General features: G+C 52.8%; 1 protein-coding gene and 1 long non-coding RNA gene across 4 annotated transcripts in view; one reads left to right on the top strand and one right to left on the bottom strand.

Annotated features, from left to right (window-relative positions):
• FGF12 (fibroblast growth factor 12) overlaps nucleotides 1-16,459 on the bottom strand; it is a 226,293-nt gene that overhangs the window by 84,734 nt on the left and 125,100 nt on the right. The window contains exon 1 of one of the 3 annotated variants that reach the window (XM_083442427.1): nucleotides 4,983-5,208. The exons of the other annotated variants lie outside the window; for them this stretch is intronic. Coding sequence (XP_083298553.1) covers nucleotides 4,983-5,181 — 199 coding nt within the window. The 5' untranslated portion in view covers nucleotides 5,182-5,208. Of the gene's footprint in view, nucleotides 1-4,982; nucleotides 5,209-16,459 lie in introns of those variants that run through there. 3 annotated transcript variants of the gene reach the window in all.
• Nucleotides 1-16,459, top strand: part of LOC310678547 — a 206,937-nt gene that overhangs the window by 189,716 nt on the left and 762 nt on the right. The window lies entirely within an intron of this gene.

The raw sequence follows: 16,459 nt of genomic DNA, 5'->3' as shown, positions 1-16,459 counted from the left end.
ACATGGGGGGGTGGTGACAAAAACCTGACCTTGGTTTGCCTCTAGGCCTAGGTGGGCCAATAAGGCTGCTTCACATCACCTTAAGGCTGCACCTTGAGGCTGCCAGAAAGGATGTTTTGCCCTCCCACTGCCCCCCCCCAAGTGTGTTTCTAAGGAAGTGCAAAACATCCGGACCCAACTTGCTTGGATGGAAATTCTTGGACAGTTTGGCTTTCCACCTTGCAAGGTGGAAAAGAGGCTCTGCAAAGCAAATTATCCTACAGGGATGACAATTCCGGACCCAAAGGGCGGGTCTTGAAAAGGTAGGCTACATCGTTCAGTTCAATATCTGGCTGAGGTGGGCTGTGCAAAGCCAGCAATTCCCCCTTCCTCTTGGGTACTTTAAAAAAAAAGGAACAAACTTTGGAAGTCTAGCAGGGCAGAGAGTAAGCCATCGTTAGGCGGCCCTCAGGTAACTGTGTGCTCTCTCTGTGCTTGGCAGAGATGTGCCTCTGAGCACGCACAGAGTGCATGCCATTTCCAAACCAAGGCATCAAAGGTCGCTCTTAGCCACCAAAGTTTAGACAGTGTGGCTGACAGATCTGAAGCTTGGCAGCTCTTGGTTTAAACGGGACTGCTAAGGAGGCCATACTGGGCATGATCCCAGACCTCACCCAGGAATCTCACTGCCCACAGTGGCCAGGGCAGTAGTCACAGCTCAGGTGCAGCAGCAGACTGCCTGCCACTCCATCAATTGATCAGCTACCTTTTCATCATATATTGACTTTGCTCCATCTGCTCCTTGCAGGCAGGGTCGGACCACACAAACAAGCACCCACCTTTCAGGGGCAGAGCACCTGCCTTGCCTACAGGAGTCACGGGTTCAGTTCCCCAGTTGGGAAGTCTCCTGTAGGATATCCTGGCCAGCTGCTGCCAGTCAGTGTAGACAACAGCTAGATCAGTGGCTCTCATTGTGGGGGCATCCCTGTATCAGCTTCATCAGTTTTGCTGATTTAATTGAACTCAATGGCTAGAATCAGATTTTGAATAAATGTGCAATTAATTGTCGCTGTCTCAAATTGCATTGTGTCACATTAGTGAGTCATGCAAACTGCTGCTCTGAAATAATGCTTTTCAATAGGGTACAGTAGGGGGCACTGGGGGTGAGTTTATAGGTCCAAGCCCCCCCCCCCCTAAGCTAGGTGGAGCACCAATCTGACTCGGTATAAGGCCTATGTTGGGTGAGTAGAGGGAGAGCACTCGGTTAGTGCTTGAATTGGGCCAGACACAGCAGATGTGAATTTCAGACCGCTCAGGGAAGTAAGCCAAGCTACATGCCAGTAGAGTGGGGGGGGGGGAGAGAAAGAGAGAGAGAGAAGGGCCTCCTGACAGTGGAATCCCAAAAGGATGCTGAGAGAGATTGGCTGCTTCCTATTCCAATAAGACGATTCACAAGTTCCTGAAATGATGTATCTGCAGACAGCGTGGGCTAGTGGTTAGAGTGTTGGACTAGCAACTGGGAGACCAGGGTTCTCGACCGTGAAGTTCTCCCTGGGTGATCTTGGGCCAGTCACTGGCTCTCAGCCTAGCCTACCTCTATGAAGAAAGGCAGCAACGTTGGGGCCTTCTTCATTTAGAGAAAAGGCAAGGAAAAGGTGACATGACAGTTTATGAAATTCTGCTTGGCGTGGAGAAAGCAGAGAGAGAAAAGTTCTTCTCCATCTCTCTAGAGCTTGTGGACCTCCAGGGAAGCTGAATGACGGAAGGTTAAGGCAGATAAAGGAAAACCTTTCTTCACACAGCACAGAACTATGGAACTCCCTGCCACAGGAGGCAGTGATGGCCAGCAACTTGGATGGCTGTAAGAGAGGAACAGGCACATTCACAAAGGAGAGGACTATTAATTGGTACAAGCAATGAGGAGAGGGCTCTCATGCTTGACTCCTGCTTGTGGCTTTTCCCTTTGGGCATCTGGTTGGCCCCTGTAAGAACAGGATGCTGGGCTGGATGAGCCAAGGGCCTGATCCAGCACAGGCTCTTACCTAACTTCTTATGTTCTGTGGAGCACAGATTCCTTGTGAAATGGGAAGCAGAGGCGTGCGCATGCAAAGAGCTGGAGAACGTGTTCTTCCTACTCCCTGTGCGCTGTAGACATCCTCCTTCTCTGTTACATAAGGACAAATTCATTAGTGGAGGCCTGTCATGTCTGGTGCCGTCCACAGGGAAGAGGGCTGGGATGTCGGAGCCACGCTAGAAGCTCAGTGTGCAAACCCCTTTTCCAGCTCTTCACAAGATGTGCTTTCTGGGCTGACTTGAGCACCAGAGTCTGTGTCCATTTCAATGCAACATCCCATTGCTCCGTCACACAGAGAGGAGCATCAGGAGTAGCACAGCTGGGAAAACCAGTGGCCAGAGCAAATCCTAGGCATGGACAGCCTTCTTTTTGAACCACTTGGCAGAGCCGAGGCTCTTGAGAGCAAGGAGGCAAACCTTTGGTGCCAATGGGCATGATTCAGGGAATGTGTCCTGTTCAAATCTGATTGACATGCAAGAGGAGGATGGATCAGTGGAGATTAGCATGTAAAAATAATTAGTCCATTTTCGGGGGGGGGGGGGGGTTATAAAGTCAGCCACATTTTGCTGCCACAGCTCTGCCTGGGGTTAAAAACACCTGAGAACACGTGGGATCAGCTATCAGACTCCAGTCACTGAATATTTGTTAAAAATCTGAAATCTGGGAGCGCAAAACACTATGGGTGTCTTTCAACTAAGGTTTACAGTGGTACTTCGGTTTAAGAACAGTCCTGTTTACAAATGATTTGGTTTAATAGCTCTGCAAAACCGGAGTAGTGTCCCAGTTTGAGAACGTTACCTCGGTCTAAGAACGGAATCCAAACGGTTGAAGGGCACCAGCAGCGGGAGGCCTCATTTGGGAAAGCACACCTCAGTTTGAGAACAGTTTTGGTTTAAGAACAGACTTCTGGAAACTGAGGTACCACTGTACTGTAGAACAGACTACCTTGGATGGTGGTTGACTCTCCTTCCTTGGAGGTTTTTAAGTAGAGGTTGGGTGGCCATTGGTCATGTATGATCTAGTTAAAATTCCTGCATTGCGGAGGGTTGGACTAAATGACCCCTGAGGTTCCCTCCAACTCTACAATTCTGTGATTCTATGAAAAACAATGACAAGCCAATATCCCCCACCCCACAAACACATTTAAAAGGCCATGCAATGTTAATCAGGGTTAGAAACTGAGATATTTAAGCTGGGCGCCAAATGGCTCCTTAAACCAGCCAAAACAGAATGCCTAGTTGCCATTTGAGGCCCAGGCGGCTCGAAAGTCACATTTTTCAATACGACTTTAGGGTTCCTGAAATTCATTGTGATTGCGCAGATAAAATGTAATGGATAGAATTCCACAGGACATTTTGCTAACATGAGGAAACAGAAGAGCCCAAGATCCCCAGGTAGGCAGCTCCAGGTGGTGGAGAAATCCAGGTGTCATCCTGCCACACAGTCATCTTCACTTGGGCAGGTAGCCAGGTGTAAAATGCCCTTGGCACCTGGTGAATTTCGGATACTGATGTTCATCAACCAAAGTCCTGGTTATAGAGAAATGGTGCCCAGAAAACATGCCATGAAGGTGCCAGATGAGTCTCCCTGGGGAGAGCATCCCACAAGTGGGGAGCCACCACAGAAAAGGCCCCTTCTCCTGCTGCTGCTGCTGCCCTCCAGAAAGGAGGGAGCTGAAGATGGGCCTCGGGTGATAATTGCGAGCCCAGGTCAGTTCCGCACACTTGACCCCCCAAGTACCTGTGAGCATTACAGCTAGAAGAGAACGGATTTTGCTCCCTGTGGTTCAAAGCATATATGGCCTGGGAGGAACTACAGATCCTACACCTTTTAGTTACTGGAAGCGCAGAAACAGAAGTGGGGGCGGGGGGGGGCGGGCAGGACTTTCTGGAAACCAACTGAATCCAGAATCAAAGGCTGCAATGTGGGACAATTAATCCGGGAACTGTTATGCAAATGCAGCAAGGGAAAAAATTAAAAGGGAAGAGCTTTCAAAATATGAAGAAAAGTGTGGGGGGGGGGGGGGAGGCAGCCCTGAGCCTGGGAGAAATTCAGGGATCAATCTACCACCAATGATCTGACTTATTAGATGTTGAAATTGCTTTTCATGTGTTGGGGGGGGACTACATTTCAAAGTCCTTTATAAGCTACCTTTGAAGGATCCGTATTCTGACAGACAGGCTGCAAATAATAATGGTAACAAGCTGCACAATATCCACAGACATCCCTGCTGTGGTGCTGCCTACGAGGGAGCACTCTGCACTTGTGCAGGAGAACTCTTGCCACCCTCCCTGCCTCAGACGCTGCGGGCCTGGCTCCGGGAAATACAGCCCCTGGGTCTGCCTTCTAAATGGGGGTTTGCAGTTCTTAAGTGGCACTCTGCACACGCTCAGTTTATTTGCTTTTCGTCACAATGGCAATAGGAGGGGGTAGCCTAAGCCTGAATCCCAGTTGGTGTGGGGCAAAGAGCAAGAGACAGCTCCTGACGTCAAGCCCTGCTACGGGCACCCAAGAGGCATCCAGCCGAACCCTGTGGCAGGACTAATGGCCCCACCTTAGTCGCAGTCAGAGTGGCATCAAAATGTAAAAGCTTCATCTGTGGCAGCTAGGTCTATAAATGCCTAGTAGCTCTGGGGGATAAACAGAGCTCCAGGTTTAGGGGCAGTCTACCTCGGTTGCCGATCTGTCGAGGTGGAGCTGGACAGTACCCTGCAAACTGCGAGGAACCAGGCGCTGAGCTAAGAGGACTCACGGCCTGGACTGCTCCGTCTGGGCTCTCAAAACAAGGGAGGCACTCTGCACATGCCCCGAGGCCCCCCTGCAAGGGCAATCCCCGGGAGCACCCGCACTCCCTCAGCACACGACGCCCAGGGTCGCTGCTTCTGGGTCTGGCCCCCCAGGGCGCCCCCCGCCCGCGGCAGCTACTGACCTGGTCTCCGCCGGACGTGCCTCTTCCTGCCGCTGCAGAAGCGGACCTTGCTGAAGACGCCCAAGACGTGCCTCTCGCAGAGGGAGCGGCCGTCCTTGCTGGGGCTGGAGCGGCGCTTGGAGGCGGACACGCGGTCGCTGTTGGACTCGCGGGCCTGCCGCTTCTGCCGGATCAGCGAGCTGGCGATGGCCGCGGCCATGGCCGGACGGGGCGGGCGGCGGCGGCGGCGGCGGCAGCAGCAGTCACAGGCCGCTAGCCCTCATCGCCCGCTCGACGGCTCCCCATCTTCGGCGCAAACCCCCCACCCCGAAAGTCCGGGCCCCCAGCAGAGACCCCCTGCTCCTCTCCGCCTCCCCCCCAGCCCAGAGGCTGGGGGGAAAAGACGCCTCTGCTCGCCTCCCTCCCGCGCTGCCTCCGCTCGGGAGAAGGTCCGACGGCAGGGGCTCTCCGTCGGCAGGCTGGCCAGGCGCCTTGTCCAGGGCCCCGACGCCCCTCCGGAACCTCGCGCCTCTCCAGATGCGAGCCCCGCAACAGCTGGCCGCTCCAGGGCCCGCGCTGCCTTGGCACGAAGGGACGGTCCTCGTTGCGAAGCGAGCGAGCGAGAAAGAGATACAAAACCCGGCTGGCAAATGTTGGGCGTGGAGGGGGGAGGAGGGGAGGCTCTCCAGAGCCCTGCCTCAGTATCCCCCCGCGGGTCCCGAGGCCCAGCGGTGCATCACGAGGAGGAGGAGGAATGTGGGTCCGACGGGGCGGCTGCGGCTGCTGCTGCTCCCTCCGATGCTCTAGCCGCCTCGGCGCGGGGGTCTCCGGCGTCGGGGCCTCGCGGGGATCTCATTTCTGAGCTGCCGGACCCGAGAGGCGCCGGCGGAGCCCCCCTCATTGCCCCCGCTCCGTCCGGGACCCGTCCGGCGAGGCCTTTCGCAGTGTCAACGTCGGCTGGGAAGACGAAAGAGGCGCCGTCTGTCTCCACGCTCGGGGACCGCGCGGAGGGCGGGCGGAGGGGGGGGGCGAAGGCGGGCTCTCTCAGGCTCCCGCCCCCCGTCGCCGCCGCCTCCTCCTCCTCTCCGTCGGCGGCGGCGCTGCAGCTGCCTCGTGGCCCCCGCTGCGGCCCGCCGGTCCCCGGGCCAGCCACATAGCTCCGCGACGGCCTCGCTCAGCTTCTCCGGCGGCCCATGGCGCCACGAGGGACCCGGTGGCGGCGAAGCCCCCTTCCTCCTCTTCTTCTGGGCTGCCCGGGAGCCGCCCCCACCGGCGAGGAGCTCAGGGGCCGCCCGGGGGCCGGACAGCAGCCGCGGCCGCCCGGGCTGCCATCTCCTCTCCCCGGGGAGGCGGTTTCGCGGCGGGTCCTGCGGTCCCGACCCGGCGGAGCAGCGGCGCGCGGAGAATGGCAGCCTCTTCGGAGGCAGCCGGTGGCGGCGGCGGCACTAGCAGCCTCGCCTCCCTCCCCGCTTCTACGCAATCCTACGTGACCGAGGTTTGGATGAGAGGCTCGCCCGGGCGGAGGAGAGACCACTGCGGGCGCCGCTGATTCGACGGCTCGCCGGGGGACAGCAGGAGGGGCTCGCTGGCTGGCTGGCTCGCAGCCCCGGCACCTCTTTCGCCCGCGCTGCTCCGAGGAGGATGCGCTCGGCGCTCGCCAACGCGGGAGGCTGCCCAACGCATCCCACCGCCCCGCGCATCGAGGACGGCGGCGGGGGGGGGGGGGGATCCCAGGCCCCGCAACGGAATGCGGGGCTAGACCCCTGGAGCGGAGCCAGGAGATAAGAGCATCAGAAGAGTTTGCAGGATGAGGCCAATGGCATCTCACAACGGCTGAAACCACCAGCGGCGGCAGCAGCAGCTGCTCTCCTCTCGCCTCCTGCGGTTTCTGGCAACTGGTGTTTAGAAGCCTTGCTGCCTGTCAGTTTTTGACAATGTCGCCGGGCCATTAAAAAACAAGGGGTGGGGGTCACTGGGTTTGAGGTGCCTTGAAAAGGCGAGGATCCACCAACTGGTTGCAGAGAATGGAGCCTCCCCACCCAGGGGTAGTCTACCTCTGAATGGGGTTCTTGCAAAAGGGAAAGGCTGTTTCTTTCATGCCAGTTGCTGGAAGCTACAGGAGGGGGGAGTTGTGCTCTTTGTGGTCCAATCCTGCTTGCAGGTTTTCCATTGGGGCGTCTGTGAGAACAGGAGGATGGGCTCCAGGTGGGCCATTGGCCTCATCCAGGAAGTTCTGATGTCCCTCCTCAGGGATGCTGACCCTCTGCAGCCTCCCAGTTTACTCTGCCCCCTTCCTTAAGGAGATCAATCTGGGAAAACAGGATGCGCCGTCTAGGGATCAACCCTGCCGGGGGGGGGGGTGTCACTCACCACCCTTATAAATGCTTCTGTCCTTTGTGTGTGGCTTGTTGAAGCTGCCTCGCTGGTGACACTCTGCAGGTGCCTAGGAGCACACCCCTCTGGCATGCTCAAGCGTGCAAGCACAAGCGCCCACGGATGCTCGGAGGCACTCTGCTTTTGGAAGCTTTTCGTGCTAGGCCCCCAAAGGGGACTTTCACACAATTACTGAAGCCCCCCCCCCCTTCTAACTGTATGAACAGGGCACAGGGAAAGGATTGCTTTAAAAAGTACCATATTTTTTGCTCTATAAGGCTCACTTTTTCCCTCCTAAAAAGTAAGGGGAAATGTGTGTGCGTCTTATGGAGTGAATGCAGGCTGCGCAGCTATCCCAGAAGCCAGAACAGCAAGAGGGATTGCTGCTTTCACTGCGTAGCGATCCCTCTTGCTGTTCTGGCTTCTGAGATTCAGATATTTTTCTTCTTGTTTTCCTCCTCCAAAAACTAGGTGCATCTTATAGAGCGAAAAATACGGTAATTTTATGACCTGTTCCAGCACATTTAGGTTGCTTTACAGGCCCTGTGAATGGAAGGACTGGTTTTCAGCACCACTTGAGTGACACCCAAGCCCTGCCTTGGTATTTGAGAATGCAGTCGTCTTAATGAATCGCCCCAGAGGGGGCTCATCTCAGTCCGGAATGCTGCTTCGTAAAAGGGTATAAGAACAGCCCTGCAGGATCAGGCCAATGGGGGCCCCCTAGTTCAGAATCCTGTTCTCACAGGGGCCAAGCAGATGCGGCAATGGGAAATTTGCAAGCAGGATTAGCTCTTCCCTCCTGTGGTTTCAGGCAACTGGGATTCAGAAGCACAGTGAATTTGTCAAATCTTTTAAAGCCATCCAGGTTCATGAACATCACTGTCTCCTGTGGCAAGGAGTTCCACACTTTAACTGTAGTTCCACTTCTTGCGTCTTTCCTGAATCTCCCAACATTCGACTACACTGGAGGTCAATGAGTTCTAGGGTTTGCAAAGAAATATTTTAAAAAAACAAAACTATCCACTTTCCCTATGCTTTGCATTATTTCACAAACTTCTGTCATGTCCCCTCTTCCCTTTCTTCCCTCTAAACTGTTGTGTGTGTGCTGCTACCAGGGTGGCACAGAAGGGAGTTGTGAGGCTACCGTTTGACTGGTCATTACAACTCCTCTCTCTCCACTGAGCCGCTGCAGCCCAGTTCGTATCTGATTTCACCACCCTAAACCGATAAAAGCTACGTCTGCATTATTTATCCATTTTCCTCTGCTGGGTTAAGTTGCTGTGAGGCAGGAGGGGATTGGATGAAGTGCAAAGCATGAAAAGGGAGGCTGTGGAACAGATCCTGGTTGACCGGAGCCCAGAAGGGGGAAAGGAAACATGTGCCACGGAGATGGGAAAGTGAACAGAAAAATAACATCGCCATCAAGAGTAGGACCTCCATCGTTCCACCCTGAGGTCCCCTGCAGAAGGTCAAGGCCAGGCAGGAAGCAGGCTGTAGAAAAGCCATGCCTGCCCCTCTTCCCAGGTGCTGTGTTGAGTTCTGCTCATCTCCCTCACCTCAGAAAGGATGTAGCAGAGTCGGTAAAGTTTCAGAGTAGGGCAACCAAGGGTGGCGCTGTGGGTTAAACCACAGAGCCTAGGACTTGCCGATCAGAAGGTCGGCTGTTCAAATCCCCGTGACGGGGTGAGCTCCCGTTTCTCAGTCCCTGCTCCTGCCAACCTAGCAGTTCGAAAGCACGTCAAAGTGCAAGTAGATAAATAGGTACCGCTCTGGCGGGAAGGTAAACGGCGTTTCCGTGCGCTGCTCTGGTTCGCCAGAAGCGGCTTACTCATGCTGGCCACATGACCCGGAAGCTGTACGCCGGTTCCCTCGGCCAATAAAGCGAGATGAGCGCCGCAACCCCAGAGTCGGCCACGACTGGACCTAATGGTCAGGGGTCCCTTTACCTTTAAGCTAGTCTGCTAGTTGAGACTAGAAACAGAGGAAGCCGTCTCATACAAAGTCAGACTGTTGGTCCATTTAGCTCAGTATTGTCTGCACTGGCTGTTAGCATCTCTCCAGGGTACCAGAGAAGGAGCCTTCCCTAGCCCTGCCCAGAGATGCCATGAGGAATTTCACCTGGGATCTTCTGCAAGCAGTGTGTGTGTCCTGCCACTGAGCTGTGGCTCTGGGAGAGATTGACTTTCTCCCAGCTCTTTATAAATGTTCTTTGTTTTGCGTAGCTGAAAATGTTGGTATCTGTAATTTTTATTGTGTGTTTTACGCCGCTGGAATGGTCTTGATGACGGGGCAGGCTCATAAATCAGGCGGAGAAACAAGCACTTAAATTAAATTGCAGATTGGCCATTAGCAAAGTTAGGGAACTTTCATTTGTGAGGTTAATCATGCCTTTTGGCCTGGAACGTGTCGTTTGTGGATACTGTCAATACAGATCACAAAGCCATAAAAACATTTGCATTTGCACAGCCCTTTGGAGTGCTCAGAGCACCTCGCACGCCATTATCGCCATGCTCCTCACAACAACCTTCTGAGGTAGGACAGGGCTGCTGTAAGAAGAAGGCTTGAGGCTGAGAGAGACAGGCAGCAATCGCCCCTGCTTCCTGATGTGAGACTAGCAGGTCAATGGCTGAGAACATGTCTGCTGGGCCAGGCCAAAGGGGGTCCCTCTAGTCCAGCATCCTGCTCTCACAGAGGCCAACCTGGGAAACCGACAAGCATGATTCGAGCGCAAGAGCAACTCTCCCCTCCTGCAGTTTCCAGCAATTGGCATTCAGAAGCATTTCTGCCTCTAGCCATTCTGGCTTGGAGCCATCTGCAGCCTTTTCCACAAATTTGTCTAATCCACTTTTAAAGCCATCTTGGTTGGTGGCCATCAGGGCCTACAGTGGCAGGGAGTTCCACAGTCTAATTATGAGCTGCCTGAAGAAGTCCTTTCTTTTCTCTGTCCTGGGTTTTTCCGGCGTTCATTTGATGCCCACAAATTCTAGTGTTCCAAGAGAGGGAGGAAGCATTTTCCCTCACCGATTCCTCCTTGCCTTGTGCAGTTTTGTAAACTTCTGTCATATCGGCTCTTTCTGCCTTTTCTCTGAACTAAGGAGTCCCATAGGAGCCTCATAGGAGAAGGGCACCACCCCCTTGAATGTTTAGGTTGCCCTAGTAAAGGTAAAGGGACCTCTGACCATTAAGTCCAGTCTTGACCAACTCTGGGGTTGCGGCGCTCATCTCGCTTTATTATAAGGCGGAACCAGCTTCTTTTCCCCTGAGCCGGAGGGAAGGACCTGAACCAGCGGATTCAAATGCCAAGGAGATTCCAACTCAACATCTTGAAGAACTTTCCGATGGCAAGAGCTGGAAAGGACTCCCTGGGAAGGTGGTGGACTCTCCTTCCTAAGAGGTTTCTAAGCAGAGGTTGGACAGCCATCTGCCAGGGATGCTTTAGCTGAGATACTTGCACGGCAGGGGGTTGGACTAGATGACCCCTAGGGTCCCTTCCCACTCTGCAGTTCTATGAGGAAGCCCTCCTGCGTGCTGGCAATGTGAACCATGTGGCCTCCCTGGGCATCCCACCAGGTCTGTGTTCTGCCAGCCTCCTCTGATGTGTGTTGGGAGTCACTTCTGCAGGGCACATCGGAGTAATCAGCATAATAATAATAATAATAATAATAATAATAATAATAATTTATTTATACCCCATCCATCTGGCTGGGTTTCCCCAGCCACTGTTGGCAGCTTCCAACACAATATTAAAATAAAGTAATGCATCAAACATTAAAAGCTTCCCTAAAGAGGGCTGCCTTCAGATGTCGTCTAAAAGTCTGGTAGTTCTTCTCTTTGACATGTGATGGGAGGGCGTTCCACAGGGCAGGCGTCACCACCGAGAAGGCCCTCTGCCTGGTTCCCTGTAACCTCACTTCTCGCAGTGAGGGAACTACCAGAAGGCCCTCGGCGCTGGACCTCAGTGTCCGGGCAGAATGATGGGGGTGGAGACGCTCCTTCAGATATACTGGACCAAGGCCGTTTAAGGCTTTAAAAGTCAGCACCAACACTTTGAATTGTGCTCAGAAATGTACAGATGGAATCTCACAATCACTGGGCACGCAACACACCCAATCCCTAAGGACGAGGCAACTCCTCCTGTAAGACCACCAGAAGGGCCTGCTGGGAAGAACCAGAAAGCAGGACCTGAGCACCAGAGCAACTTTCCCCTCCTGCCTTCTCCAGCCACTGGCATTCAGAGGCATCCCTGCCTGTAACTGTGGAGGCAGAGCATAGCCTGGAAGAGTTTCTTAAATGCAACGTCACTTTAAAAATAGCCACAGCTCTAAATGAATCAAAGGCGGCTTCACACACAGCCCCCTGCCCCCCTGGGCTCCATCCCATAATGGCTAGCAATGCGCACACACCATTTTCACATCCAGCCCACAGCACTCTGGTTTGGGGGGGGGAAGCCCCCGCATCTTTGGGGGAAACCCTTGGTTCCACCTGCCCTTGTCAGAGCCGCTCATGAGCTCAGCCTTCCCCATTGTCAAGGATGCTTATTAAGCAGAAACAAGAGCAGCGCTTTATGTTTTATTAATATTTCACCCTCCGCAAGGCAGCCCCCTCTTGCATGCAGCCAGATAATTAAAATTCATGTAGCTTCGGCACTCCTGGGCGTCTCTGTGTGGGAGGAAGGATTTTGAAAGAGGCATGGGCAAACCCTGGAATTACAGCATTTTAACTGTCTCCCGGCCACTGAGCTTCCGCAGCGTTTGGTTCAGAGAGCTTGACAACAAAGAATTCAACACTGCTTGGAGACAAGGCATCCTCTGGAGCAGCCGCAGAATCTGGGAACTCCCACAGAGACACGCCAGGCACTCTCTTTACATCACTTCTGCCATATGCTAAGGATACACCTCTTTACCTTTGCGGCCTTTGACCCAGAGAGAGAACATTTTGGAACCACCCTATTCTTGTGACTATATCTGGTTTTAAACTGTTTTTCAAATTGCTGCAACCTGCTCTGCTTGCAGGCTTGCCATTGAGTCATCTGGGTGGTCACCGTGAGAGTAGGATGCTGGATCGGATTGGGGCCCCATTTGGCCTGATCCAGCTAGGGAGCTTTCAGGGGCTGACTTGATAACTGTGGGGAAACCCACAAGCAGGATTCAAACACAAGATCAATACTCTCCCCTCCTGTGGTTTCCAGCAACTGGGATTCAGAAACATTGCAGCCTCCAGCTGTGGAAAGAGCACCACCCTAGTTGTCACCCAGCCCTCTCCGCCAGGGGCTGCTCTGCAGTGCTTCCCCAAAGCTATGGCATTATTGCCATCTTTAGGGGGATTCTTGCATTACAATGCAATGCAGATGAGACACACAACATTGATGGCATGACAAGTGACAGGGTTTTGGCAGGGAACTATGGAATGTGCATCACCTGGAGACGGAGAGGTATGTCAACTCTGCAAAGTTCGCAGGTGCAAATAGTATCGAAAGTGGGATTGCATATAACCGCCCTGCTACCATCCTGGGCACAAACCATCATAAATGCACAACAAACAGGACCTCTGGAGTTCCTGGGCTGCTTCATTCGGAGAAAGCCCAATTTATGGCACTGCTCCCCTTTTGCAATCAGCAGTTAATATTTCAGCAGCCAAGGCTCTCTTGTTTGAAGAGAATAGGCTCTTCCCTCACCAGGGTATTCATTAGCCAGTGCTGGGTCCCTTAAAAACAACCCTGGCCCGCTGAGGATTACAGCAGAAAGGCGCTTGGCTGCATCGTAAAGCAAACAGCACCAAAACAACTGTGCAGAGAGCCCAGAAGAGACAAACTTTGGAGACTGCCTGTGTGGTGGAGAGATCCTTTCAGAAGCCGGAGAAAAGGGTTTCTGCCTGACAACAGGAGTTTTCATTTCCCTTGAGTGACTTTTCATCACCTAAATCAAAGAGAGGTGCGGTGCAATGAAGCTTCGGCCAGCTGAGAGGCAATTTTGGGAGCCTGGGAATGAGACTGTCAGGCCACATTTTCCTTTGAGGAAATCCAATTGGGTTCATAAACGCCCCCAAACAGCACCTTGTTTTCACAAAATATCTGCTGTAGAGGAAGGTCTGATTAAGTCGAAAGGCAGAGGACAAATGCTATTTGCAAAAAAGGAGGCAGGAGGGGTGGGCAGGCGGGGGGGGGGGGATTGGAAACACCTCTTTGCACAAACGGCAAAGGCTGCCTGGAATCACTGCCTCCCATGGAGGGGGGGCACTCTTGGGTGACGGGGAGTGCACAGAGTGGCACAAGGCCACAGAGGTGGTCTGCAAAGGTTGCAGGAGCTGAATGAAGGCCTCTCGTGGCTTTCGGAAAGGAGCAAGGAGCTTCCTGGAGGAGATCTGGCAATGGCCAGATGAACCTCCAGGCTCAGGGGAAGTCAACCCCTGAATGACTGTGTGGCATGCAGCATAAGAACCTAAGAACATTACCAGGAGCCCAGCGGGGCCAGGCCAATGGCCCATCCAGTCCACAATCCCGTTCTTATAGGAGCCACCCTGGAGCCTCTACTGGCAAACCTACAAGCAGGATCTTAGCACAAGAGTTCTCTCTCCTCCCTCGGTTCTCGACAGACGGAATTCATCCTCTGTCTGTGAAGGCAGAGCAGAGCCATCCTAGCTAGGAGCCATCTCCAGCCCTTTCCTCCATGAAGCTGTCTAATCCTGTTTAAAAGCCATCTAAGCTGCTTCCTGTGGGAGGGAGTTCCACAGTTCCAACTACAAGCTCCGTAAAGAAGGACATTTTTTTATCTGTCCTGAATCTTCCAACATTCAGCTTTATTGGCTATTGTGGTGTTTGCCCTCCAATGTGTGTGACATCATACTGGGTTCAGAGGGAAAGGGTTAACTAACTGTAAAATGACTAACTAATGGGAACCCAGGGGGCAGAGTTAACAGTGTATAAGTTTAAGCACAGAGGGTGTTGTTTTTTTTAGGAGAGTGTTAGAGTTGTTGAGAAGACAGCCTGCAGTTAGGAGAGACAGAGAAGATAAGTCTGTGCGTTGGGCTAGTCTGGTGTGAGAGTGGGAGAAAATTTGTTAAGAGGAGTCACTCAAACAGTTGAGATAATCAGTCAGAAGGTATTAGGAAGGTATAGGCTGGTAAAGAAACTAAAGTTAAGATACTGACAGGAATATTATCTGAGACACCATAAACTTGTTAATGTTTGTAAAATAAACTTGGAGGGGTTTTTTTGTTCACTTTTTACAACTGTCTGGACTCAGTGTTTTACCAGAGAGTAACTGGTTGGTGGCAGCGGGGAAGCGGGCACAGTGGTGGCACAGGGATCAATAGACCGTTAAACGTCCGGGGACCCTGTGTGATCGCCACAGCCATCTACAAGTTCTGATATTATGAGAGGACTTTTCTCTATCCATTTTCTCCGTGCCAAGCATGATTTTACAAAATTCTGTCATGTCACCTCCAGCCACCCCCTCATGTCAAACACTTCCTCTGTGGCATAAAACGGTTCTCACTCAGAAAGCACCTTCAGCTGTTTCTCCTATGTTCCAAATGAGAGGTGGGAAACTGAATTCTGTAAAGGTGATTAATAAAGTTGCCAGCTATTATTATTATTATTATTATTGACTCCTGCTCCTACGCCTTTAAGATCAGCTTGACTGGCAACTGCGGGGAGGTGAGCAATGCTGTAAAAAGCCTCGCAGGCTAATGACTGCACTCAGAGCTGCTGCAGAAGGCACAAAAGCAGCCCTCCGCCCAATCAGCTGGCAACTCAATCCTGCTCTGACTCAGGGGGAAAAACCAGTGACATTTCTTAAGCCAAAGAGCTCTGACCTGGGACATGAGAGCATCCGGCTCACTCAGCGTCTCAGCATCCCAAGCCCAGCCAAGAGTTTTCTTGTGGAAGAAAACAGCTTCCCACAGGTGATCAATTTGAAGCAGAGAGAGGAATCCTGAGTGCCTTCCAGGGTAATGGGGAGGCTTAATTAAGGAAATGCTGGCCTGGCGGTTTGGGATACTCTAATCCGTGGCCCCAGGGCTGCGCCAGGGAACTGAGCCAGCTCTAGGATGCTTGGAATGAGAGGCCTCTGGCTACAGGATGAGACACTCAAGACACCACTTCTCCACGTGGAAGAGTCTCTCGCTGGAGGCTCCTTCCAACTCCCATTTGCTCAGCAGGAGGGAAGCACAGGCTGAGCGCAGCCGCAGGTGACTTATCAGTCTCAGCCACAAGCCATGTTTTGCCTGGGGAAGCCGAAAGGACGGGGTTGCAGCTGGGAGAGGCAGACAGGAGGAGAAGGGACCAAAATGAAAAGCCGCTTAGCAGAGCACTTGAGAGATTGTGAGGAGGCTGTCTGAGGAGCAGGCTCTCCGAATGGCCCGTTGCCAACTTCTGGTGTGCAGAAGTCAAAACCGAAACTTCCAGGGGCAGTAAAACAGTCTCCCTTACATGCTTGCTTTCTACATGCAGGGAGGCTACCACTCCCTGCCTAAAAAAATGCACGACACAATTCCATGTGCAGACCTGCAGTGCATCTTGAAATCATACCATCCAGGAAACTGTATGATCATAGAATTGTAGAGTTGGTGGGGAAGATCTAGCCCAGCCCCTGAAATGCAAGACTGTACAATGACTGTACAAAGTGGTCCCAAGATGCAACCCTCAAGCACCTTTCAGCACCCAAGAAATTAACACAGGGAGCTGCCTGCTACGGACACAGAGCCTCAGACGAAGGAAATTCTGCGCTAGGGATCGTTAGAAAAGGATTTGAAAATGAAACCGCTGCTTTTGTAATGCCATCACACGACTCTACGGTGTGACCGCATTTGGAATACCGTGCACCGTTCTGGTTGCCTCGTCTCAAAAAGGATATTGTAGCGCTGCTGGAAAAGGTTTTAGATAAGGGCAGCCACAAGGATCAAGCTGGAGTGACCCCCCTGTCAGGAAAGGTTGCAGCATTTGTGATTTTTTAGTTTAGAGAAAAGGAGAATGAGGCAACATGATAGAAGTTTGTAAAGTTGTGCATGGCATGTGGACAGAGAAATGTTTTCCTCCCTGTTTCCTAACACTAGAAGTTGTGGACACCCAAGGAAGTCGAATGTTGGAAGATTCAGGGTGGATAAAAGGAAGTCCTTCTTTACGCAGC

Source organism: Podarcis tiliguerta, assembly GCF_965153285.1.
Source record: "Podarcis tiliguerta genome assembly, chromosome: 5".
Taxonomy (NCBI): domain Eukaryota; kingdom Metazoa; phylum Chordata; class Lepidosauria; order Squamata; family Lacertidae; genus Podarcis; species Podarcis tiliguerta.
The sequence above is the reverse complement of the archived record's forward strand: the minus strand, read 5'-3'. Positions and strand labels throughout refer to the sequence as shown.